Raw genomic sequence first — 25,722 nt, 5'->3', positions numbered from 1 at the left:
ATTATCTCTGCCCATGGTGCATTAAATTAAAAGAAGTTTTCTGAAGTTTGATGACTAATTCTTTTCAAGTGTTCAAAGCCAAAAAAAGGAGGCTGTGCTCCTGCACTACAAAGGCAAGATAATTCCCACTATGTTTTAAGCAAACATTTTTTCAGCAGGGCTCAGCACATTCACTCCACCACCTCAAGAACTACTACACCAAGCATAGGTGCTTGGAATATCACACCTATCACTTGCAGTGGCATGAATTGTGAAGCTTTCTTGAAGTGAGGTTGTCACAGAATTTATTTTGAGGACAAAAATCCTTAAAAGAGCACAACCAAATCATCTGCCTTCATGATAAATAACAGCTCATCCCATTACACTTCATGGGAGCTAGACTGCAGAACACTGATGGAAGAACAGGAACTTAGTAATCATATTTGTCACTGGAAAAAATTATGAACCCTGTCATTCTCAGGAAGAACATGATGCAAACTCAGTGAAATCAAAAGGAAGATTTTGCTTGTTTTAATTTCCCTAGGGTAGTAATGTATCTGTCTACTGGAAGTGTAAGGAAATATCTTTTATGACATATGAGGAGTCCTGGTTTTAAAAAGAATACTTCTAGTATAGTAAAGCAGTGTATTATTTTTGGATCTTTTTTTTTTTTTTTAAATAAGCAAGATTTCACTTTCTTAAAACTGAAGTGGCAACATTAAGGCTGGTCTGGATACAAACCAACTATTGCTACAATCCCACTCTTTCCACACTAACCACTTTGAAGAGGGAAAAAAAAGAGCACATCCACATCATCAAAAGGCTCATTAAGATAAGGAAAAAACCACATTCTGAAACTCAGAATTTAGAGACCTTGAAGAGGATGAAGCAAATATTTTCATTTATTTTGGACACAGACATTAACTCTGTATAAACCAGTGAATAATCTATTCAACCTTGGCAGGGCCCAGGATTACCTACTTAGGAAAATTATAAAAATGTTCACCTGCCTACCTACCTCACAGGAACCCTGTGAGGCACTGTAAGGTACTGCCTGCAAAATATTTAACTCCTTGATAAAAAAGTGCCTCAGAATTGCAAAATATTATAATTTTGATCACATTACTAATAATTATTTGGGCACAAGGAGCTACCACTTAACAACTCCTTCATCCAAACAGCAGCACTTAATAATTGCTGCTGCTCTGAGAAACTGCAGGTAGCACTGAGCAGAATTCCATTTGCACAGGAGTGCTGCCAAGCAGCTGCCAACAGGACTTTGAGGAAAGGCTTTCCATACACTGAAATCATGTGCTGCAGCACACCAAAGAAGTTTCTCTTACTCAGTACATCAGGTTGGATAATACCATCCAAAATGAGAGGACAGATACAAAAACAGTTCAATCAGTGCCTCAGAGAATACCAGGGATTGTGCCAGCCCTTCAAGAAACGTGTGGGAGGCTGACTGCTTCTGGTTGTGGAAAGGAGCTTTGCAGGTAGCCTCTAAAACAACAACAAACAGTTTAATCTCATCAGCTCCTTCCTCCAAAATTTTCTCTCAAGGATTATATTTGGATGTCTCAAGCTTGATTCTGTTTCTGTTTATCCCAGTGAAATTCAGCTGACTTTGGGGAGCATCAAGGCCCAAAAAAAGATTTATTAGTTATTATTCCAAAGGCAATGAGTACCTGCTATTCACTTGATGTGCAAGTCTGTCTCCTGCAGAGGGTCATTCCCTTCTCTTTACTGGTTACAACCTCAAGAACAACAGTTTCACTTTATTAAGTCAGAGAGTATATGAGAGTCAAGGATCAGGCATTCAAAGTGTTTGCCATTCACGTGGCCTCACAGTTCATATTGTTACTAGAGAAGACAGACTCAGGGGAAGACGAATGTGGTAGGTGAATGCCTTCTCTCTCAGACATTTACCAACTGACTAAAAAAAAAGCCTTTGTCTCAAGGGTTCTTGGCATTCCTCAGCACTGCCTCATTCAACAACATGGAGGTTGCTAGAAGTTAAATCCACTGCAAAAAAACTAATGGCAAGGAGAAGAGATTCAGTTCCTGTTTTGTAAGATATAGCACAGACTAATTGAGAGTCAGTGTAGCTGCACTGATGTAACCAGCTGTCATAATTTTTGGCAATGCCAAAAATAATACGAAGAATATCTAAATGTAGGTTGGAAGGTTAGAGAACTGATCATCCTATGTTGTATCAAATGTGTAAGCTTATTATACTATTTAGCATCACCAGAAAGGGTAAAGGTATTTTAGAACTAACAGAGTTTTGAATATTTTCCTTCCTCAGTTTCATTATAAAAGCAAATTCCTTCCCTCTAACCCTTTGAAAAACACTGAACACTCATTGAAAAAGCAAAAATAAAACACCCCATACCCACTCAGTTTGTAAAACTTATACAGTACATCAAGGAAGCATTTGCACAAAATTAAGACAAATTTTATCCAAGTGGAAGCCATGCTTGCACAGACATAAAAGTGAAACACAGCTGAATAAATCTACATTATCACAGCACGGTTTTGCATTCCTGGACCTTACCTTTGAAGAAAGGGATGTAATGATGTCTGAATGTAGATGTAAGGCTTGGGTGTTGGGGCAGGGAGATGCAGCTACTGGTACCAAGACTGTGAGTACCAGCTGGGGGCAACAGAGAGTAAGTGAAAATAAACTATTTAGTTCACTTACTGAAAGCCACAAATTACAATGCCATCCTTTTTTTTCAGGAACATTTTCCTCCTGATGCTTAGAAAACATACAGTTTACATTTAAGTCTTCCTCTTTCTCTGGTTATTGCTAAAAACATGCCAGTGGCCACACCATGGGGTCAGCCAAGGGACAGGGGCTTTCTGCAGACAGAAAGGGCATCACCCAAACCACTGTAAGGCATCAGAAAATATTCCAGAAAAGGCACCACAAAAGGCATGGCTGCACTCAGGGGAAAACCTGCATATTAAAAAGCTGCAAGAGGGAATGAGAAATGCTCATAATGGGTCTAATGAAATGAAATGGGAAGAGCCTCTCTGTCTCTGCAGAGAACTGCACACTGCTAGGATTTTGTTCACAATGCACAGGACACTCTAGTGCATGGCTAATTTAAATACTAGAAGAAACATCCTGAAGTTATTTGAGCTCTGAAAGTTACATATGTGATTAAGTTCCTTGAAAAATACTCTCAAGTCATCTCTGCTTTGCTGCAATGATGTCCTGATAACATCGTTTGGAGGATTAGTGGCAATTATTAAAAATGGTGATTATGAAGATTATCTTCTAAATTTTAAAGCATTCAATTTTATTTGGAATTCCTTTTGTCTTTCCTGCTTGCTTTAGCATTGTGCTACTAAGATGAGGTGTGACAGCTACAAGACCTTCAGCAGAGATTAATGTCACTCTAATAGATTTTTTTTTTTACTCCACCTCATATCCACTTTGTCAAAGACTTTGTGTAGTACAAATATTCAAATCCTGTAAAAATTGTTTCTATTACCTCTAAAATCTTCATTTCCCCTGGAAAGATTAAGAACTTGCATTTTCCAAACTAGTTTAGAATTATAATGTATCCCCAATGAAATTAAAAGACAACAAAAAATAATATAAATGCTGTGTTCTTCACCTAAATGATGGAGTAGAGAAAAAATACAATTAATTTTGAGCAATTTCACCAATTATTTCCAAGGATAAAATCCTGTACAGAGCCCAGATATGAATGGGGTTTTGTAAAGCATTCCCATGCAAAGGTCAAAAGGAGATCATCCCTCCTGTCTGTGTGACCAGAGCACCAACACAGCTGCTATTACAGCTCAAAGCTGCAAAAACCACTTTGTAAACTTCTCAACTAAAGCAACTTGGCCTTCAAAATTCAGCCATCAGAATTGGTCATTCCTCCAGCTCTTGCACTGTGGAGAGGGGACATGAACCATGGCCCTGTGGTACAAGAATGTAACACAAGGTCACTCGATCTCCCTCCTGGGTTCTGTGCACTCACTGTTACTGTGCCACAGCTTGGAAGAACTGTGGAATGAGTGTACATCTTCAAGCAGGATAAGATTAAGTCCCTTAAATCCTCCTATCTTGTGTCTACACAGAATAAATTTTTTGTAAATGCCTGGTTTTGTTTTCTTGGATGCACATTCCTGAAGCACTTGTTTCCTTTCTCCCCACGGAACTCGCTTTTCACTGTAAATAAATCCCTGCAAGGAACTGCTATTCCACCTTAAACCCCTGACTGCTGAAGTCAATTCTACTTACAACATAATACAAAGTAATGGAAAAATCTAGAGAATAAGTAAGGTTGCTTTTACCTGGTCTGCTGTAATGCTGAGGAGAATGGGAGGTGGGGGTGTACCGACCATAGCCCAGGGAGCCAGCAGAGCTAGGACTTGATGTCCTGTACTGCTTGAAAGATCTGTCATCTTGGTCGCCCTTGGAGGAAGAGGGAAAACACATGTTATTAGGGAGGAGAAGCAACTTCTCAAACAGGCAGAATGTGCCACCTCATGTGTTTCTGTGCTGTGTAGATGGGACTCGATGCTGTCCTAAGATTCCATGAAATCCTAATGAAATGAGGTGGCTTTCACCACCTCCACCTGCAGAGTGACTGAAAGAGCTCTGCCAAGTAGCAGAGAATGGTTATGTTGCCAGGAAAGTCAGCACAGACTTAAATTTAAAATTACAATTTAATTTGAAAAGGGCTGTAAAAGTGTTGCATCAGGACAGTGTAATTTCCTGAACAAATGAAATTGGGTGGAAGATGAGCTCAGGTCAGCATGACAGCATTATGGTCACTTTTTACCCATACGAATAGACGCATAATGGTTGCAGACAACACAAAAATCAGCATTTGCTGGTTTCACTACATCATGAAACTGATTGTGTATAAATTGCCCAGTGTGCCACACTGCAACATGATCATTAGCCTAAGAAACCCAATATAAACACATCAGCATTAATACTGCACCATTGTGCAGAGCCATTCATGCAATCCAATTCCCACTAAATCCTCAGCTTCAACCAGTCAAAACCATGTACACCCCCTCCAAGCCACTGATTTTTCAACAGTTAGTTAAACTGCAACTGCAACTTGCTAGTAGAGTCTTCCTAACAGTAAAAGCACTACTGAGTGAAATAGATGGGGAAGTGACTTGTGTAAACTTGCTATAAAAGAAAATTCAAATTTCCCCTTTTTAAAAACACATGAGAATTGGCTTAAGTTCATTGAAACAAATGAATGTAACCTGCAGATGCTCTTTTATGGAAAGTCATACTCTAAAAAATGCTTCCCCTCTCCTGTTCCAGCAGAAAAGAGTGAAGATATCCTACACTGTATCAAGTGTCAGTCTCTTATCATGAATATGGGGATGCCTTTAGGAATCTGTGTGATTCCCACTGGATCATTCATCATTTAAACAAACTATACATCCTATTAGCCCTACCATCATCTCCCAAACTCGTATCAGAACAACTTAATTATGTCCATACATTCATCTTTAGATGAATGTAGTAAATTTGGCTTCTCTCCCTTGACTCTACAGAGATGTACAATATTCTCATATCTTCAGGTTTATCCTGCGGACAAGATATGCTCCGTCCCTTCAACGTCACCCCAGAACTACCAGCCACATTTTCAAAAGGGGAAAATCAGCTTAGTATAGTGGCCAGCAGCATTATTGCTTTAACATCCAGTTCAGAAGTAGTTTTACAAAAAGCAAAGAACAACTGATGCCTTCCCAAGTGTGCAGTGTCCTGTAGGAATTCTGCCACCAACTCCTCTCAACATCCAGCTCGATATGTTTCCTTCCCACTGTATCCACATGTTGTAATACCCACTCTAACCTTTGTGGAGAGAATTACAAGCAGCATTGCAATGGCTCTACAAGTCTTGTAATATTTAAATACCATATGAGTGTCAGCTAATGGTCTGTGATGCGTCCAATTGTATGACACAGTGGAACTCTCCTCTAACATAAAACCCCTGCAACAAAAATGGTGACAAGTTTGCAAATGATGATGATGCCCAAGCACCTGATCACAGATTCCTTAAAAAGAGACAGCAAGCACAGAGGAGCTGGGTAACATGGGAGTATACACAAATCATGGCAGTCCCAACCTCCACACCAGTATCTCTTCTGGAACTTAATATTGGCAGTTTGGTAACTGAATTTAAAGGATATTGTTATAATCTTACAAAACATCAAGTTTTCATATTGTTTCAGTCCTTACCTTTGTGTACCTTGTGTCTCTGTAAGGAACAGTCAACCTAGTCCGTGTCACCAAATATTACATGAAACATGCTTTTATTTTAAAATTATCAAAAAAATTACATCTCTACTGGTTAACTTCTCTGTTAACCAGTTCTTAAAGTCCTTAATTCTCCATGATTATCAAAATTTTGCAGTGCATAAAATTGGGATAATGGAGAAAATAGCCAGACCCATGATATGGAATTGAATTTACTATCTGGGAAAATACATGAAATGCTTTCACTGCTTCCAAAGTGATGTTTCTTGAAACAATAACTAACTTAATTAATGCACATCAAAATACACAGACCTAGAAGTTCAGGTATGTACAAATGATTTGAAAGTAGGTGCGCACAAATAGTATAAGTAATTTAACTATTTGTGGAATAAAAAAATGAGAATAATAAAAGAAGAGAAATCTATGCCGAGCACTAATTTGAATCAGCTCACATTGGCAGCTTTAAATGTGAACATAAATCATATTTCCCAATATAATTTATTCAGTAGAGCTTGAAGAAGTGACCACCATACGACCTTTATTTTGGAAAGCAGAAACACGGATGACAGTGGAGACAGATGCATACAGATGACAATCCAGAAGCAGAGCACATACTGAACACAAATAACACTCTGAAAATCATAAATTGTAAACCCCATGCACTGTAGAGGCAAGGGGCAAATCCCACATTTCAGACACTGCTGGTTATTAATATGGTTATGCATCACAAAATGGGTCAGAAGAGGAGAACAAAGGCACTGTGGATTACCTCAGTAGGTGTTGGAGAGAGCAACTGAGGTGACTGCAAACAGCAACACACAACAAATTAGTGATACAAATTCATGCATGATGTTAATTGTGAGAAGAATTACTCTTAAAATATCACTACTCATGTATAACACATGATACAGTTAGGAAAAACACCTGTTAATTAAGTTAGGGCATTTTTTTTTAATTATCTGTTTTGAATTAAGTACATAAGAACTAATATATAAATAACTTCATATTTGTCTTTGAGTGATTTCTCTGCTACAGAATCCTGGGGCATGGTGAGGCCAGTCCTGTGGCACAGAGAAGGGCAATAGAGAACTCCCACTTAAAATGCCTGAAACTACCCGCAAACCCTAACTAAATCTGCATTGAAGGACCTCCAAAATCAGGACTAGAACTGACAGTTTTAAGGGAAAGAAAAATACCTGCACTATTTATTTTCAATTAAACATCATGTAATTTGACAATCTGCTGCTCATTTTTTTTTTCCAAATCAAACACTATGTTTGGTTAGGTGAGCAAACAGACTGAAAGTATTGCAGCTGCAGGTAAGAAGCCAGGATGCTGAAATTTGGGAGACAGGATTTTTTTTTTCTCCTGGTAATATCAAGGATAATAAATAGTTGGAGCACCAGGAAATATGTTAGATTGCAAACACAGTCCATGTTTGGTCTGTGCACCTCTGCCAAGCCTGGATGTCACCAGGCACTTGAGGAGGGCCACAGCCATCAGCAGCATGGAAAGGGAGTGATTATGCTTGACAGGTTCAGGGTGAGGCAGCAGCTTTCCATTTTGTGAAATCAGAAACCTGAATACCATTTAAACTCTTTACCAAATAAAATTTAATTATTTTTGAATGCTTTACAATGGAGCTATCACAGTTCAGCACTGTGCAGAGAGGGCTTGGAAGAAAGTCTGCAAAATCCAACACAGGAACTGCACTTCACCTGACAGTGGTACTGAGACCTTAGTGGTACTGATTCAGTGTAAAAGGTGCAAGTGATAGCATGACTAGGGCTTTTATAAATATCATGACCATTAACTATTGCATTTATTTCTGCTCATTTACTGACACCTGGAGAGAACAAAGCAGACTTCCATGCTACACTGTATGTATATTGCTCATATCTAACATATTGTAAAGGTTTAATTTGTAAAAATTTAGCTTAAAGTAGAAAAGCAATCAGAAAGTCAAATGAAATGCAGGTACATTCAGAGAAGAAAAGCTAACTTGCATGACAGGAGTTATATACAAGTATGATTCACAAAGCCCAGACTTAGTATTAGTTATTAGTATGTTAGTATTGTGTCAAATTAGATTTCATTAGCACAAACTGTATCATATTAGCTCTGCATATGAAAAGGCTGAAGTGCATGCATGACATGAGGATGAAGTTAAGTAAGGGACAGTTGAAAGAAATTTGTACACAGGAAAGTGATACCATTGTTTTGTTACCAAAATAACATGGTACACTTTGTTTAAAAACAAAAATCATGAAAGACATTTGGCTTTGCTTCTCATTTTTGCATTATAATTAGCAATGGCTCGTTTCCTACCGCATGCAGAACTACTCCCATGGAAAAATATTTTAATTACATGTCATCTTTTTAAAAAATGATCATAGAAAGCAATGTTTTAATTTTTACAAACTAAAAAATGAAAATAACAGAAATTAACATCTTGGGTTTGGTTGTTATTCTCTTTTTTTTTTTTTTTGGAAGTCATTGGGAATGAATGGATGACATGACTCAATTAACTAGAGCTATAAAAATTACATTAAAAAAAAAAAACCGCTATGCACATGTTAATAGTCTTAAGCAACATGTTCAATGATGCACATAAAACCTGAAACTCAGAGTGAAAAAATACCCATGTTTCAGTACCTCCCCGTAACTATGCCTGTCATCTGAAGAGTAACTGATATATGGAGAATAGGAGATCATATCTGGGCGGTCAATGTTATAGATGGCTTTATTTTTAGGAAGAGCAGCCAAGTCCCTGTAGTCAAGAATTTCATCTCCAAGCTTTGCCTAAGAAAAGGAGGAAAGAAAGCAGTGAGAATAAGGAAGAATATGAGCAGGATGCAATCAGACAAGGAAAGATAAATGTAGGTAGGAAAGTCATAATCATAATAAATCACTTTTTTTTTGTTTGTGAACATTTAAATCTCTTGTATTTACTACACTATGCTAAATATTAATGCTGTTTTCTTTTATATACTGTTGCCTTTACCTTGTCACTGGCATTTGGCTAACAGGAGTAGCGTGGCATCATTCCAATTCCCTGGTTATAATCCCACTTACTCCTGGATGCACAAAGAGATATAGGGGACAGATATTGTAGTCCTTTTTTTAGACAAAACACACTGAATTTTGCAGTGGTTTTGGTGTGCAGAATTACCCTGCTGTAAGCAGTAGTGAATAATCAAGTACGTATTTCCAGAACTTACTCTCCAGATGCTGAAAAGCATTAATCAGCTCTTTGATCTCTCCCATTCAGTTGTGTCCCACAGCTTCACCTCCATTCCTGACTATGTCTGAACAGCCCTTAATTATGGGTCACAAACCAGCAGATGATGGATTTGCACCATGGGGGGAGATCACAGATGCCACTCAAGTAAAGTTCAAATCCTCTCATGAGGCTCACACAACCAACAGAGGGAAAGGACTCTGCTGGTCCCTGTTCTCCTCCTACTACACATATTCCAGAAGAGTCATTTATTATCAAGCTGCCACATTTGCACAGATTAACCTTAAGATAATTGCACCAAAACTGTCTCCAGCACATACTGTGTTGTAGATATGATGACAAGTTGGCCACACTGAGAGTGGAGAAATGGGCAGCATAATGGTCTCATTCCCACTTCAAGCTTTGCAGAAGGATAAGCTCTTTGATGGCAACAAAATGATGAGTGAATCTTGCTGTGCTCAGAAAATCTCAGTACAATCATCTATAAAACTGTAATAATGTTTTCCACATGCAAAATTACAAAAATATCCAGGATTTATGTGTGCCATAATTCTGTTTTTTCTTAGTATAAACTAAGAAAAGTTCAATAGATTTTCCAGGGAAGTTTTCTATCAGGTTAATAATCCAGGAAAAATTTAGTCTGACAACTTCCAGATACCCCTTTTTCTAAAAAAATGCATGAATTTGTGCAAACATAAACTGCATGAAAAGAAGGAAGATTACTCTTAAATAAGAAAGCAGAACCAAGGTGCCATCACCATCATATATTTCCATCCTCAAAACTAATGAAAAAATGTGTTTTAACCAAGTACATGATTCCTCAGCCATCTGCAGATCTCACTCTCTTTGGAGCTCCTTTAAGAAGCTAAAGAGCAATGAAATATCCCCTTAATGAAAGTAAGTCCTTCCCTGCTGAGAAGGCAGCAGAAGCTCGGATGCAGAGACAGGCAATGGAAAGGTAAAGAATCTGTCTGTCCCATCTGTCCCAGAAATAATTTGGGCAGCAATATACCTACAAAGAAGGCCAAAGAGGCTGTGATTTCAGTTAATGTATCCAAGTTTTTGGCCATTATTCTGGTGAATCCAAAGTAGTTCAGATTTGGGAATACTTAAATGTGAATTACAGTAATTTTGGCTCTCTATCTAGATGTAAAACTTCCCATTAGATTTCAGATGTCAGAGAAGTAAAACTTAACTTGTTATGCAATTCCTTTCAGTTTAGATATAACAGTGTGGGCAAATTTGGATGAAGAAACACCTTAGGGATCCAGTTGCTTTCTAAACACTCAATTCTTCAAGCATTGAGTCTACACTGTATTTTCATTTTATTTGTTTCACCGACATTCAGTTATGCGAATGGAGTTCAAATTACAGCCGAGAGGCTCCAAGCCATTTCTTCAGTAATTTGGTATTTAGGGTTCTGGTAAAACCCTAAATATAAGTATAGAGTATCTGTTTCATTTGGAATATGTAATTTTACAAACATATAATTGCGAATATGATCTGTATAAAAACATAGTGCGATTTCTATTCCCAGTATGCCAGCACATATAACACAGCTATGTAAACTAATGTAAGCCCTCCAGTTGGATATATTAGGTTGGAGCATCTAATTCTGCCTTAATAAAATAAGGCACACTATAAAGCAGGGCTTTTATTTTAACCTTATTTAATGGCATAATTTAGAAATCAACAAATTTTTAATTAGGGACTCCGAGGGGTAGGGCAAATTTCAGCCTGGATATAATGAAGTCATCCCTAAAGGTCACGAAAAGATGCCCATTACCTTCAAAAGGCACTGGCCTGTGTCCTCTCTCAGTGCAAGAAGACACCAAATTCTGTTATCAGTAGATGAAGAAGAAGTGATATGGTTTTAGTAAACCATCTGTATGAGGCAGATTTACATTTATGTCAAAAAAACCCCTTTTTTCACCTTTCCCTATGTGACCACACCACCATGGCCCAGAGGCACAGCTGCCCTGCCATGGGGTGGTGCCCATGATGATGCTCAGCACTGCTCTGACCACAACATACTCACAGTTCCTAAGATGGAACTGTTTTCTCTAAACTCTTCTGTCCATGAAATACTCCACAGAGCTCGCCAGCTGGTAAGGTACAATTTTACTACAACTTTAATGACTGGATCTATGCTACTGCTGAAAGCTGCTGCCCTGTGTGCACCATCCCACCCTGTTCTGCCGTCTACACTAGCATTAGAAGTCATGTAGACAACTCAGTTGGGCTTTTTTATTTTTCTTTTTTTAATTTTTTTTCCTCTTTGGTTGTCTGGAGGTTTTCCTAAGTTATTATTTAGCTCAGTCTGGCCTCAAATTTGACTGCATATCTCTGTGTACACACTGGTATTAGCAGCAAAGAGGGATGGGAAGGCACAGCCAGAGAGGGACAGGGCCATGTGCGGGTGGGACCTTCCTTTCAGGGGCAGCAAGAATTTAGGTTTGGTTTGGCAAAAAACTGCCACAAAAGCACACAAGACAGATCTTGAGCATGTCTGTATGTCATAACACTCCTGTAACAGAAAACACATGTAAAAACAGATAGCCAAGGGACCATTGTGATAATATAGAAGTCTCTAACATGTTTTTAATTCTTTTTACTTTCCTGTTTGTGAAAGCCAAAATAGGATTGATTAATCAATCAAAATCAAGTTTTGACAATTAAGCGGTGAGAGATGGGACAGATAGAACAAGAACTAGCACTCTTCTGGGTAATCTTTTTTTGTGACCGACTCATATTGCTAGACAACTTTATTCTTTCCTAGTCCCAGCTGTATATTACAGTAAAAAACATCAGGGTTGTGTACTGATTTAATGATAGCCTTTAAAAACAAACAAACAAACAAACAAACAAACAAAAACAGAAAAGGAGAATGGAGGTTCATCCTTGACTTTTAAGAGCCAGTGAAGCATGTTTAAAGTTGTAACACAAACATCAATAAAAACAGTGTCATCCTGCAGTTAGATAAATGTCTCTAAAAACATATAAATCTTAGGAGAATTCTCATGCTTAAAAACACAATGAGATGGGCCTGCCTGAAAAAAAGAGCTCATCTGGCCAAAGAAAATGCTTATATGATAATAGGCTCCCAGCACAATGAACTGTCTTCACAATGACATTTCTTGGCTGGTAATATAGCACTGGTATTCAGCAGCAGGCAGAATCACTGAGAAGCATCTAGAGAAGGGGCACTTGTTCCACTGCAGGTTCCATCTTACTCAGATAAAGTGCACATATTGTATTCAAAATAACTTATATTTGAGGAAAAAAGACAAGTTTGTGTCCAAAGCACTCTTTTGCTTGTCTCTATGCAGAGATAAAAGCCCTTAATATTCGTATAATAACCTCTCTGGAAGTCAATTGCATCTCCAGCAAATTTCTCACTATATGGCTCTAACTGATGAGGATGACCTGCACACCTGAATGATACTTGGCCAAGAGAAAGAAAAGTTCTGGAAATGCTCAAGCCCTGCAAGAGATATCTCTATGGATCATACCACATTTGCATTTTTTATCTATTGCGGGTAGCCTTGAGAATTTGGCCATGATCACTACACTACAGAAATTTTGATCTTGTATTGAAAAAAAGAAAAACCCTAAGATTTTATTATGCTTGTTCTCTCAATGAGCTTTTCAGAGTGTTTCATAAACCATAAACACATCAAAGGTCCTCTGAGTGAGGGACTGGCATTTGGCACAGGCAGAGTCCTGTAATCACACACATGAGAGTTCCCATAAGCAATCAGATACAGGCTCAGGAGCTCAATTTAAACAAGTTGTGTTCAAATCTAAGCTTGTAATCTACCTGTGGGATGTACTGTTTACTTAAACTTTTCTTTTCAGAAAGAACTGTGGTATTCTGCATGCTTTGGTATAAGCCAGCTCTAGCTGTAGTGTAAGTGCCACAAATACACCACAAAATATAGGAGGAAAAATGCCAGAATTCTGTAACACTAAATGCAGTACTCAAATATTTTAAACTTGAGAAAATAATTCCATTTTAGAGGAATCACCAACTGCAGGTGGTTTAGAGGCACTAGCTTTCCACATAAAGTGCTACATTGTAGGAGGAAGGACGAGGTTTTCCCATCCCACAGAGAAAATTTCACTGGGAAATACTCACATAGATCACACGGCTTGGGGAGCCTGATGTACTTGAAGCAGGTACAGAAATAATACTCTCAGAGGAAGTCCTAATTTCCTATGGCAGGAGAAGTGAAATAGATAGGAAATACAGGAGAGTCAAAGATAATGTAACAGTTATTTAAAAAAAAGCATACAAGACATTTAATTTAATTCAACCTCTACCACTCAAAAATGACATATTACAGAGAGCTCAAAATATGGAGTTAAAAATAAAAGAACACTTGCAGACAATCAATTTAACCTTTTAAAAGTGCAAGAATTGTTTTACACATGGCTTTCTTATCCCTCCTGCAGAACAAAATGGCCCAGAGCATTTCTGGGGTGGCAGGACAGCCTTTGGGCACTCTCAGAGACAGTTAAAAGACAATACAGCAGCAACATTTTTACTCCAAATTTATGCCATCAAACCATTCTACAATGTGACTGGACATGTCACACTGCCACACCATTTACTCAAAGTGAAACATGGAAAAGGATCATTTAAGACAGACAGTATAATTAAACATCTCTTCTGCATAATTAAAGCATTTTTCAGTTTTCCAGAACTTGTGTAAATGACTTGAAAGTGTCACTGATACACTAATGTCATGTACAAACCATATTTATCTTTCATGAGGTCCCTACAGGACACTCAATGCAGAAGAGAAAAATAACTTTAGAAAATTACATTATTCCAATGTTTTGAACCCTGTTAAAGTCAAATAACAGTTCTGGATTCTCAGAGAAAGCTTTGGGGCTTCTTTCTGTGTCCTGAGAGCATGGTCATGGGCATCTGGCCCCAAGGCAGCCAAGCCTGAGCAGAGGGGTTGGACAAAATGACCTCCAGAGGTTCTCTTGGAGCTCTGGGTCTTTCCAAGGACAGACAAGAGGTGAGTCCTTTTTTCCTTGGAAGAGCCCAATCATGGCTTTCCATTGGCACCAATGTCACTGGAGGTCCCAGCATGAGCCTTGCACATTTCCAGTAACCTCTTTGGACTGCCCAAGTGGAAACCAGTAACAGGTGCTGCTCTTCAAGGGTCCTTACAGGGAGCAGGAATGCTTAATATCTCCCTCCATGACCAGACAGGGGGATTGAGCACATCCCTGGCAAACCTACAGATGACAGCCAGCCCTGTGGTGGGGACAACACGCTGGAGGGAAGGGATGCCATCCACAGGGATCCTGATAAGCTTGGGAAGTGGGGCCACGCAAACCTCATGAAATTCAACAAGGCCAAGGGCAAGGTCCTGCACCTGGCAGGGGAATCTACTGTGGAGATTCCTTGTGGAGTAGCACCTCCACAAACTGGGTGGTGAAGGGAGAAGAAGGACTTGGAAGATACTCGTGGCTAAATAACTGGATATGAGACATGCCACATCTCACACATGTTCTTTATTCTCTTCATGATCCCCTTTTAGCATCCCCATCCATGCCTGCTCCCCATCATCTCCCAGATTTTTCAATAAAACCTCACACCTTTGTTGACTCTATTGCCTCTGTTAGTTCGTTTCCTGTACTACACATTTTTCTTCTTCCATCTCCCTCTTTTCCCTATATGCCTTTTTATAAACCTTACTTTCCCTTGCTGCTTTGATTTCTTCTGTCTTTTCCAGCATCTTCCCTTCTGCTTAAAATCTCACTCTCCCATCATCTTTCTTTATGCTGTCACTATCTTTCACAACTTCTTTTTCCCCTCCACTCCATCTCCAAAGTTTTGGAGCATGCTGCCACTTTCTCCTCTTGCTTTTATCACCTACTTTAATTACATGCTGTTCATATATCTATATATAGGCAGATAACTTAAAAACAAAAAACTGCAAGGTCGACCAAGTAAATTTACTGCAAGTAAATTTCTCAAGCAGTAGATCTCATTCCAGACTGTACAAGTTATGTTGAAAAGTTCATTATTACTCTCTTAAAAATGGCATCCTTCCTTCTGGTTTTATTTTTTCAATAGTGAACATAAAGATCAGAAAATAGGAAAAACTCCAGGAAAAAGAAAAACTGCTAGGCTCAGGAAAATTATTTGATATTCAGGGCTTGTCATAAACAACACCAAGCAATCACTTCTCAACACATGGGTACAAAAACTACAGCAAAGATCCTTTAGGGTAAAGCCCAAACAAGGTTGTTTTTTTTTTTTTTTCAAGCTGTAATTTAGTCTAAGTTGGACTTTCTGACACACCAGATTTAACAATCTTTTTATGGATGCTGCCTGCTGTTCTGACTTGTCCCATGTGCCTTCCTCCAAGACTTGAACCAAAGCAGAGCTTTTTTGAACAAGGATACAAAGGGTAACACTTGGAGCATCAGAGAACATCAGAAGTGAAAAACCCACACTTGGCCTCTGCATTAAATGAGATAGTTGTAACTCATTCCCACCACTTCAGAAGGATCATTAATTCTTCATTCCTAGGGACAGCTTATTTATCTGCTAATCTTCTGCCAGAATTCCCCCCCTTTTCCCTTTGCACACAGAGAGGCGCACAATCATCCAACTTAAGGAGGTACTTAAAGCCAGGGATTAAATTAAATTGTGGCTGGCTTGCCAACATTTTAGAAAAAAATAATGAAACAGAAACTCCAAGGAAATTTTTTTTGTAAAAACAAATAAAGTTAAAGTCCCCTGATCTTTTAAGTTCAGAGCCATATGAGAAGAGAAGAGGTCATGAACTGATAACATCATAATCAGACAGAAGTTTTTCTTATTCATGTTTTCACATTTTTACTTATTCAGCTTATATATATATATATATATATATATATATGCTAAGAGTTTATATATATATAAACTCTTAGGCCAACATTCTCCTTTATCTATAGCTGTAATCACTGATTAAAAGTAGAGTACTTATATTACATGATTACATTTCATTAGCAAACTGGATTCCTATTATTTAAGATTTAAAATTACACTAGGGAAAATTTTCCAAACCCTCCCATCCATGCCTGGCGCAAAAAAAAAAAAAAAAAAAAAAAAAAAGGATAGAGAATAATAAGAATAATATGGCAATCAAATAACATTGGGTAAAAAAATACAGGTTTTTTACCTTGTTTTTTTCTTCAGCCTTTGCAGCCTGTCTACAAACTGGATGCCAAATGGATGTTCCTGCAAAGTAAATTTAAAGTTCTGCTTAATTCAGTTCCACAATAACAATCTTAAAAAAGTTGAAAATAAGAACCTTATTAAACCTTCCTAAAAGGTTTTATAAGGCATAGGTTACTGACTAATTCCCCTGCTAGTGCAGGACACTTTCAGAGGTCAAGAGGACAGCCCCTCAATCCCATTGAGCCTCATCACAGACATTTAAAAGACTTCAGAAAGCTACATGTACCTCGATATGGCAGATCAGCATCACAATCTGATTCCTAAGGACCGTGATATGGGATCTCTGGAGCTCCACCAGTCCAACCTCCTGCTCAGGGAGGTCCCATTACAGCAGGCAGGGCTGTGTCCAGATGGGCTTTGCCTCTGTTTCATGGTAAATTTTGTCTTTATATATAGTTAGAATTTCCTACACTCCTGTAATACATATTCTTGTAGTAGTAGGCTTGGCTCATACACAGCATGCCGTGGTGGGATGGAATTGTACACAGCATTGTGCCATGTAACTCTAGCTGAAAATCCAGTCTATCATTTATTCACTGCTCCAATCTTGTTCTTCTCACATGTTTGTCCAAGTACACTTCTAGCTACTAAGGAGCTGCATAAACTCAGGGGAATGTCCATCGTGGAGGAAGCAGGAGATACCAAATGAACCAATTCTTTCCTGCATACAGGTATTGAAATGAGCATCTTAATGAAAGTAAACAATGAGTGTGAGACAGAAACTTTAATAGTTTTGCACTAGCCACAAAGGAAAAAACTATTTCAAAAAGTTGAACATGATGCTTAAAATAGTGTTCAGTAGAAATGGAATGTGCGTAATGATTTAAAAAAAATTAATTATTTGCAAGTCCTAATAGCAAGAAGAAACCTTTATGTTTTTGCCAGTCTGAGCTCAGACACATCACAGATTAAAGCTCCAGAGGTGAACAATGTGAGTGCACTACAACTTCTGCCTGACTAAACTGGAATCTGAGAACCTCTGCATAATAAACACTTAATGTTTATACTGGGTGGGGAGTATCAAGAAGAGTTATTGGAAATGCTTTGTTTTTACAGCAGTTTGATAGTTTCCTAACTAGTGGATTTTGGAAACAAGATGGAAACAGAATCTATTTCCCAGAAGACAGATGGAGATCATTAGAATTTATTTCACAAAAATAACTCAGATGAACCCAAACTCTTGCAGTAAAAGAGTACCTATAAGAACAGACCAGATAAATTATGTTTACTAAGTTACTGGGATTTTTTGTTACTGAACGACTAAGAAACATTTTTATAGCACCTTTAAATTTAATGCTAAGTTCTCTTCCACTTACAAGTGGATTTGAGTTTCCATCATTTGTCCCATAAATTGCTTCAAATTATCCCAATGGATTTAAGAAGCATTTAGATTTATTTTTTTTTTTACCCACTCCTGTCTCTAGCCAAGTAACACTGTCTGGGAAACGTTTTCACACTGAATAAAAAATGTCCTTTCACCCAAAAGCTGCCTGTTGGATGACCACTGAAGATTTCTGTTAAGGAACATGCAACACCTAAAACTTTACATTAGTTTATTAAGAGGATGAAGGACACATTATAAAACCCTAAGCTCCAACTTTTTTTTTATTACTTAACAGGTTAGACAGTCCAAATAACTGGTTATAGATCTTTCATGGCATTAACACCAGTTTCTGATGGAAACTGCTCTACATGTGAAGACAAAAAGAGTATGACAGCGAGCTGGTCTAAACATTCCATGCATCAGAAAATACAGTAAAATGGATCTAAATTAAGAGAACCTGAGCATACCTTGCTATTATTTGAACGAATAATCAGAACAAAACCTAACAAATATCCGCCCTTACAACAAATGGAACTTAAAAAGAAGATTGACTTGCAAACAACTTTCAGAACGTTTGAAATCTAGAAGCAAATTTGTAGTTTGATGTACTTTTTAAAAGCATTGATTAATTATGGGGTTTTAGCACAGCTAAGATCCTTTTCAAGTGGAAGAACTTCAGCATTTTCTGGCTCCTGACAGAAAATTCATGAGCATAGACAAGTATCACTGTGTCCTTTAATGAGCTAGCTCTTGTTGCAAACCAAAGTGACAATGAAAGTGTCATTTAAAATAAAATACTAAACCATAATTAGATCTTACTGAGACCACTGCTGTGTTCTAAATAAAGTATAACTTTTCCAGCTTAAGGAAAATTTTCCAAGTATACTTCTAGAAAACCATGGACAATTGAGAAGTTGTAAACACAGTTCTGGGCAGGCATGTGATTTTAGGATAATACACCAGCCACGCAGTCCCACATCCTACTGAGTTTCTCTTTTCTGTTTTACTTTGAAAAGATATTGCCAGTCAAAGACATATACAGAAGCCTTTATTTTTTTCTGGTGTTTTCCCCTGTATTTAACCATGTAAGCAGTTTTCTTTGATCATTTTAGTAGAGCTGGAAGTTGCTACACATGAAGGATTTCATATTTATGTTAAATGACTTTTTTTCCCGTTGCATACTTTATTGCACAACTCCTTCTGTAATACTGAATTTCTCCTGTGCAAGCCTATGGTGTGGGCAAGAGAGCCAAGTGTAACTGTTTTATTTTTTGATTGTTTGGTTTACCTTGAAGATACATTTCTTCTCCTTCTGCAAACATCTGATTGCACCTGACACATCGTGCGCAGGTTGGGTGATAATGCTTCTCTCCTGCCTGCTCAGAAAGAAGGGACAGATGATTAATATTGACCAATTTAGCAGTTTTTCTTTCATACTCTTGAATATGAATAATTTAATTAGTTAATGACAATTAGTTCAACAGTCTCCTACAACCACAATGCTGATTTGTCATTCTGAACAATTCATGCTTTAAAATGTAAATACGGTCTTGCCTACACAAAGCAAGAAAAGCTAATGTGCAAAAGTTAAGTCTCTGAATCTACAGGACAGAAACAAATTTATGCAATGAACACATCTTCCCCGTAAACCTAGTGCAGGGTAGCTTAGGACTTACCTGCAGGAGCAATTTGGGAGATTGAGCACAGATTTGCAACTCATAAGTTCATCACACATCAACTGAATACATAATCTTAATGCTCAGCAAAAACCATTCTGTGCAAAGAATGTTTGTAGCTGGTTTGCAAGTGTCTTGCAGGTAACTTGTACAAAACAGTTCCATGAGGAATGAGTGTAGCCTGCCTATAGGACAGTAAGTCCCAGATCAGGCATCTTTGGGTACTGTGCACCCACACTCTCACACAGACAGGCCAAGAGTTTTGCCATCTGTTCAGAGACTAATCCACATAATTTAATATCACTCTTTACATTGACTGGAATGAGAACAGGACCGAGCCCTCAATTTGCTCAGAACTGCTTAGTAACTTACCAATTTTCATATATTTAAATTCTCAATTACCTGCAATGTTGGCTTGAGCCAATGACAATAACAGCACTCATGGAGTTGTGCTCTGCAGAGTGAACGACATGGGCCAGTCCCTCCAAACTGCACTCCCATCCCATCTTTCAGATGGCACTCACAAAACAGAGTTCAAAGTCCCAAAGGCAGCTCTTGCACATGCTCCCAGCACTCCTCACTCTTCAAAATCCCTACAGAAATTAAGGAACTGAAAGCCAGATCCTGGCATCTCCTTTCCCCTCTTTGACCCCACACTCTTCCATGCCAGACAGAATTGTCCATGGTTTAAATGGCTTAAGGTCAATGCCACTTCCACTTGGAATAGAAGCCAGGAGACCGAGTAACTCTACAGCTTGGAGCTAAAGTAAACTAGGTTTAACTTAAGATTAAGCTAAGCCTGAATTTAGTAGAAATTCTCCTGAAGTTAAAAAAATGCAAATGTTGGTCCATGTAGAATGTCTCATAATTTGCTTACCTGAAAAACATTGAAAGTGCTGCTCGGATTGAGGATGCCTTTAAGAAACTACTATCAACTATTTCCTCACTGCATTCAGCATGCAAATAGGCTCTCACACTGCAAATCCCCTACTGTCAATCTAGAAATTTAACCCTGTTACTACAAAGGTGACTTTTCTAGCTCTTATTCACTGAATTTCAAAGCTTTCAGAAGCATTTACATTAAAGAATGTAATCTGTGTGTGGGGGCTATTTTGCCATTCACAGTACCAATCACAGGAATGCAGTAAATCTAGGTTAAAGAATCTCTGGTTTCATTGCATCAATGTTAACTTGATTCACTCCTGAAAACCTGCTGCAGCATTTCAGATTGGCAATAAAGAGCAACACACCGCATCAGAATTGCCATTTTGAAAACAGCTCTGCTCCAGCTCACTCTTTTTGTTATCATTTGTGCAGATTTCAGAGTGATCGTTGCAATTTTAGACATGGAAGATGGTCACTACTACCTGTGATAACACCTTTAAAGTATCAGACAACAAAGTATCAGCATTGAGCTTAAACTTCTGGTTTAAAATTGCTTGCCCTAGTGCAGGTGTTAAAGCACAGAAGAGTATTTAATTATCACCAGGCAAACTTATGTTTGGCATATCAAACTGAAAAGAAATACAATTTCCCTTGGAAGTGCACAAGCATTGCTAATGGAATGCATAACCTCAATAACTCAACTGATTTAGCACAGATGATACAATTCCCAGGCTAACAATCTCTAAGGGAATTAAATTACCTCTTTGCTAAAATAAACTGCCAGGACAGATTCTCAAATAACCTGGATGCATCACAGAACAAAGTCTATTTCCCTAAATTTAACACAACAACCAAATATATAACTTTAATTCACTTACTGAACTCACTTGCATAGTCAGTAATATCAACTAGGTATAGAATGGCACAGAAAGATCTCATTTATGACACAGACACAACTGTAATAGAAAAATTAAGGGAAGAAAGTACAGTGATTCTTTTGCTGATAATCACACCAGGAGAACTCCAATGGATTTTGCATAAGTATCTCTGAATTAAAATGGCACAAACTCAAAAATTTTCATATAAATCTAAGTGCTGACAGTGACTTCTGTTGCCCCTTTTAATTTTTTTTTTTTGGTCCTTCTTCTAATCAAAGCACAGAAGACAAGACATAGCAGACACTTCAACACTTTGAAGCATATAAAAAAGACCACACTATATTTCTAAATGAAAGGTGCTAGCTGACCCTGAGGCTGGGCAGCCGATGCAGGAATTAACTAACAGTATTTATTGATATGTGTATGCAGTTACCCTGATTAGGCATCATAAATTATATTCAAACCTAGCCCCTGAGTCTGAATCATAGAGTCCCTTGGGTAAACACCAAGGAGGCTTTCACCAGCGCCCCTTTCTCCTGTCCCTTCATTTCAGGGGCTTGCTCTCACAGATGAACAATTGGTTCCAGCAGAACCCAGCTATTTTATAAGCTTAGAGCAGCAAATATGATATAGTTTTGGTTTATTTGTAATAAAGGCTTCATCATTTTTTTTCTCTTCTTGCTTATATTAATGTGAGGTAGTTCAATGCAGAAAACAAATGCCTAACCATATGGTTACTCCTTCCTTGCACAGTTTGAAAGCTTAGTTTGACAGATTGTTGTCTCAGTGTTTAATAAAACACCAACACACTCAGAGCACAGAAGAAGCAACATTCATCTCTGAGAGATCTCTTACAGTTCAAGAGATGGTTTTGGAAAAACCTCCTCAATATCCTACATTTGCTTCAAGACTGCACCAGGTCTTTGTGCCTAGGAATCCAGATGTGAAGACAGTATTATTGGGAAGATCAATTTGAAGACTAATTTTCAGCTGAGATTACCTCAAACCTGAATAGCAAAGTGAGTTCTTAGTAATAACACAGTACCTACACCAACAATTTAATTTTTCTTCAACTGACCATGAACCAGCTTCCCACAATCACCATGTTGCACTCTTAGTGTGCAATTTAAATGGAGTCAAAACAGTCCTCAGCAATCTGAGACAAAGTTTTATGAGTTACTTCTTTCCCTTTAGGTACAAGAGAACCCTTTGAATGTGAAGGACTCCTCTGCAGAGAAGGAATTTGGGCTGATCAACACAGACCTCCTGCAGTCCTTGCCCTGAGCACAAAAACTATTTCAGCGTTGAAACCTGTCCCACAGCACATTGACAAACTCATCTCCACTTAAAGCAGGACCAGAGAACTCTGCAACAAAGTACATACAGCCACCTTTTCTCATTTCTCATAACTTGAGGGCTTGAACTAAGTAAAAGGAGAATTAAGCTGATGTGGCAAATGTGGATCGCATTGTTCAAAGCACAATTTGGAGACAGTAAGGGGGGTTACTCAAAAATCTTCAGAACAGTAGGATCACCGGCCTGGAAAACATGCAGCTCTAGCAAAAAAACTCTACAGCAGTTCATACCAAAAGGAATAGCCTTAACTAGTTAAGTTTGAGTTTTAAATTAGCTGTCATCACCCAGGAAAAGTATATTACATTACTGCAGACAGCTCAGCAAAAAACTCTGCTCATTTTCTGGCTATGGCTGCCATAAGTGATGAAGTGGTAGAATGTATAAAAGATGATATGCACAATAACTGTAACTCTACCACAATGACATTGCTTGTCTGATGTCTCTTGCTGTTTCTAGAAGTGTCATTGATATAATTTTTTACTGAGGTTTATGAGCGACAATTGCTTATGGATTGACACAGGAGAAACTGAGCAGCCTAAAGCTCAGAGTGAGCTGAGTCCTGGGAGGAAGACTCAAGATTTCTGATGTCTGATTCATCACTGAAGTCTGAGTACATCCTCATTGCATTACTCAACGAAGTAATTAGTAAAGGGAAGATAGAAAGTACAGAAAATCGTTTCATATACTAGATAAACTTACAACTATCTGACTCTTTTCCTGAGAATTAAAAGCTATCAGCAAACTTCTTCCTGTAAAAATGAAAATTAATAACAATTTTAAAAATCTATCTTGTTAACAAAATGCATAGGGGTAATTGACAGATTTTATTGCAGGGAATAAAGAGTTTGTGGAAGTGACAAAAGGTTAAATTGCTGCAATGATTCAATCATATCAAAGCATATTTTCCATTTAGAGTGTACAATACAATATAGTTGCTATAATAGTTCCTCATTACCACTAAGTGTTGTCTATTGAAGTAGATCCAAATCCTGCCAACCTCATTTTCTAAAATTCCCAAGTCAAGTCCTAACTGTACCCTACCCTGAATAGAAATAATGAAAAACAACCTACAAAACACTGAGCTGAGGGGTATGCCAAGGCATGGTGCAGCTGCCTGACCCACAAACAAAGCCCTCAGAAGACTGGTATAAAGCATTCTTAGTTAAAAGCTTTTCACATGGAACAAATTTGTTGGAGAGCTGTGTCATCACCAGACAACCACCTGTCCAAGCAAAGGGAAACAGAATAAAGCACAAAACCACTGACAGCCAATAACCCTTCCCATCAGGCAGCTCCTCAATCTGAAATGAAGCATTAAACATCTTACAGAAGACATGTGACTTGACTTCTGTTGCTTTTTTAAGTGGAGGGAAGCTACTGTTTGTATGGGATGGGAAGGGGAAATGTACTTTGGCAATGCAGGGATGGGTGAAAGTGTAAAACTTTGATTACACAATAAATTATTCTCTTTTGTGTATTTTGTCTCCATTTCCTGACTAATGTCCATTCATATCGACATTCCATTTGTTCATTAAAGGACACTGATATTCCTTCAGTAAACTTCATAGTACAGGCAATAGAAATAGAATTCAGTTTAAAGCCAGGAAGTGTGCAAGCGATCACAAAATGATAGAATAATTCATCCAATCCAACCTCCTGCTCAAAGCAGGATTGATACTCAATTCAGATCAGTCTGCCCAGTAATTTTTTTCAGTTGAATACTCAAAACCTTCAAGGATGGACATGGCACAACTTCTGAGAACATTGCTCCAACAGACAGTAGTTATTCTTAGTTATTACTAGTGATTTTTTTCCCTTTTTATCCAGTTAGAACCTCACTGCTTTAAATTTATAACAGTTGTCTCCTGCCCTCCCACCATGTGCCTCAGTAAGGCGCTTGTCTCCACATATTCAAGGGCCTCCTTACAGGTATGGGAACAGCACAGTTAGGTCCCATCAAGGCCATCGCTTTTCCTAGGCTGAACAAGTTCAGCTCCCTGAGCATCTCCTCAGGATATGTGTTCCCCCTCAACTATCATAGTTTTCCTCCACCAAAATCACATTGCCATTTCTTGCACTCTGTGGAAGACTTCCTTTAAAAACTGCTGGCTCTGTTCTGCTCCCCTTATCTATAATTTCATACTTGCTTCATTATCTATCATTTTAAACTCAACATTGAGGAGCATGTACTTTCACTGGGAACATTTTTTTTCAGAGTACATAAATAAAAAAGGTGGACAATCATTGAACTCCTTTAATGGATATTTAATTCATCCTGTTTATACTTCTTCATTCATTCCCCAAGTGATTGTTTTTACTAAGATATTAGGCCATTATGTGAATGAATTGTGATTTTTCTTAGGTGCCAGGAATGTACAGGAAACTGATAATGAAGCACAGGTATAAAAAGGAACTCCACATATTTATCTTCATGAAATTTAATAAAGTTTTTGAATGAATACAGCATTTTGTTGTAAAATAGCCTAATCAGTCACTGCATTGATTTATAAAGGCAAATTCCCAATTTCTGTTAGTAAATGCAGTTCCCCGACTTTGGCTGAGATAAGGTTTTAATTCTTGCTCCCATAACTACATCAGATATCTAATAATTCTCTGACCCAACAGCACAGAACTGGTTTAGAAAATTTTTCTATCAAGTCAATTAGACAAAGCCAATCAGGGGTTGCTCTTGCTTATTCCTACATGTTAATACAACCCTCCTGCTCTTGGCCAGTGCTTCAACCCACATTGCAAAATGTGCATTTAATCCAAAAGGCTGTAAAATCTAGGGCTCAGATGTTTGTCCTGTCTTTCTCTCAGGAGTACCATGAAGAAGGTGCAGAGCACTGCACCATCAAGTGTTATCAATGGATAACACTGA

At 38.1% G+C, this 25,722-nt stretch overlaps 1 protein-coding gene across 15 annotated transcripts in view; it reads right to left on the bottom strand.

Moving 5' to 3' along the window:
• Nucleotides 1–25,722, bottom strand: part of ABLIM2 (actin binding LIM protein family member 2) — a 131,023-nt gene that overhangs the window by 32,199 nt on the left and 73,102 nt on the right. For 5 of the 15 annotated variants that reach the window (XM_063157550.1, XM_063157552.1, XM_063157554.1 and 2 more), the window contains exons 7-12: nucleotides 19,335–19,422; nucleotides 16,664–16,722; nucleotides 13,612–13,689; nucleotides 8,888–9,034; nucleotides 7,002–7,034; nucleotides 4,297–4,417 (exon numbers count right to left, since the gene is read on the bottom strand). In XM_063157550.1, the coding sequence (XP_063013620.1) occupies nucleotides 4,297–4,417; nucleotides 7,002–7,034; nucleotides 8,888–9,034; nucleotides 13,612–13,689; nucleotides 16,664–16,722; nucleotides 19,335–19,422 (526 nt within the window). Of the gene's footprint in view, nucleotides 1–2,536; nucleotides 2,636–4,296; nucleotides 4,418–7,001; nucleotides 7,035–8,887; nucleotides 9,035–13,611; nucleotides 13,690–16,663; nucleotides 16,723–19,334; nucleotides 19,423–25,722 lie in introns of all 15 variants that reach the window. The other 10 variants (XM_063157544.1, XM_063157546.1, XM_063157548.1 and 7 more) reach the window with 5 other exon arrangements.

This window comes from Melospiza melodia, chromosome 5 (genome assembly GCF_035770615.1).
Source record: "Melospiza melodia melodia isolate bMelMel2 chromosome 5, bMelMel2.pri, whole genome shotgun sequence".
NCBI classification, from domain to species: Eukaryota; Metazoa; Chordata; class Aves; order Passeriformes; family Passerellidae; genus Melospiza; species Melospiza melodia.
This window is presented reverse-complemented; position numbering and strand designations above follow the sequence as displayed.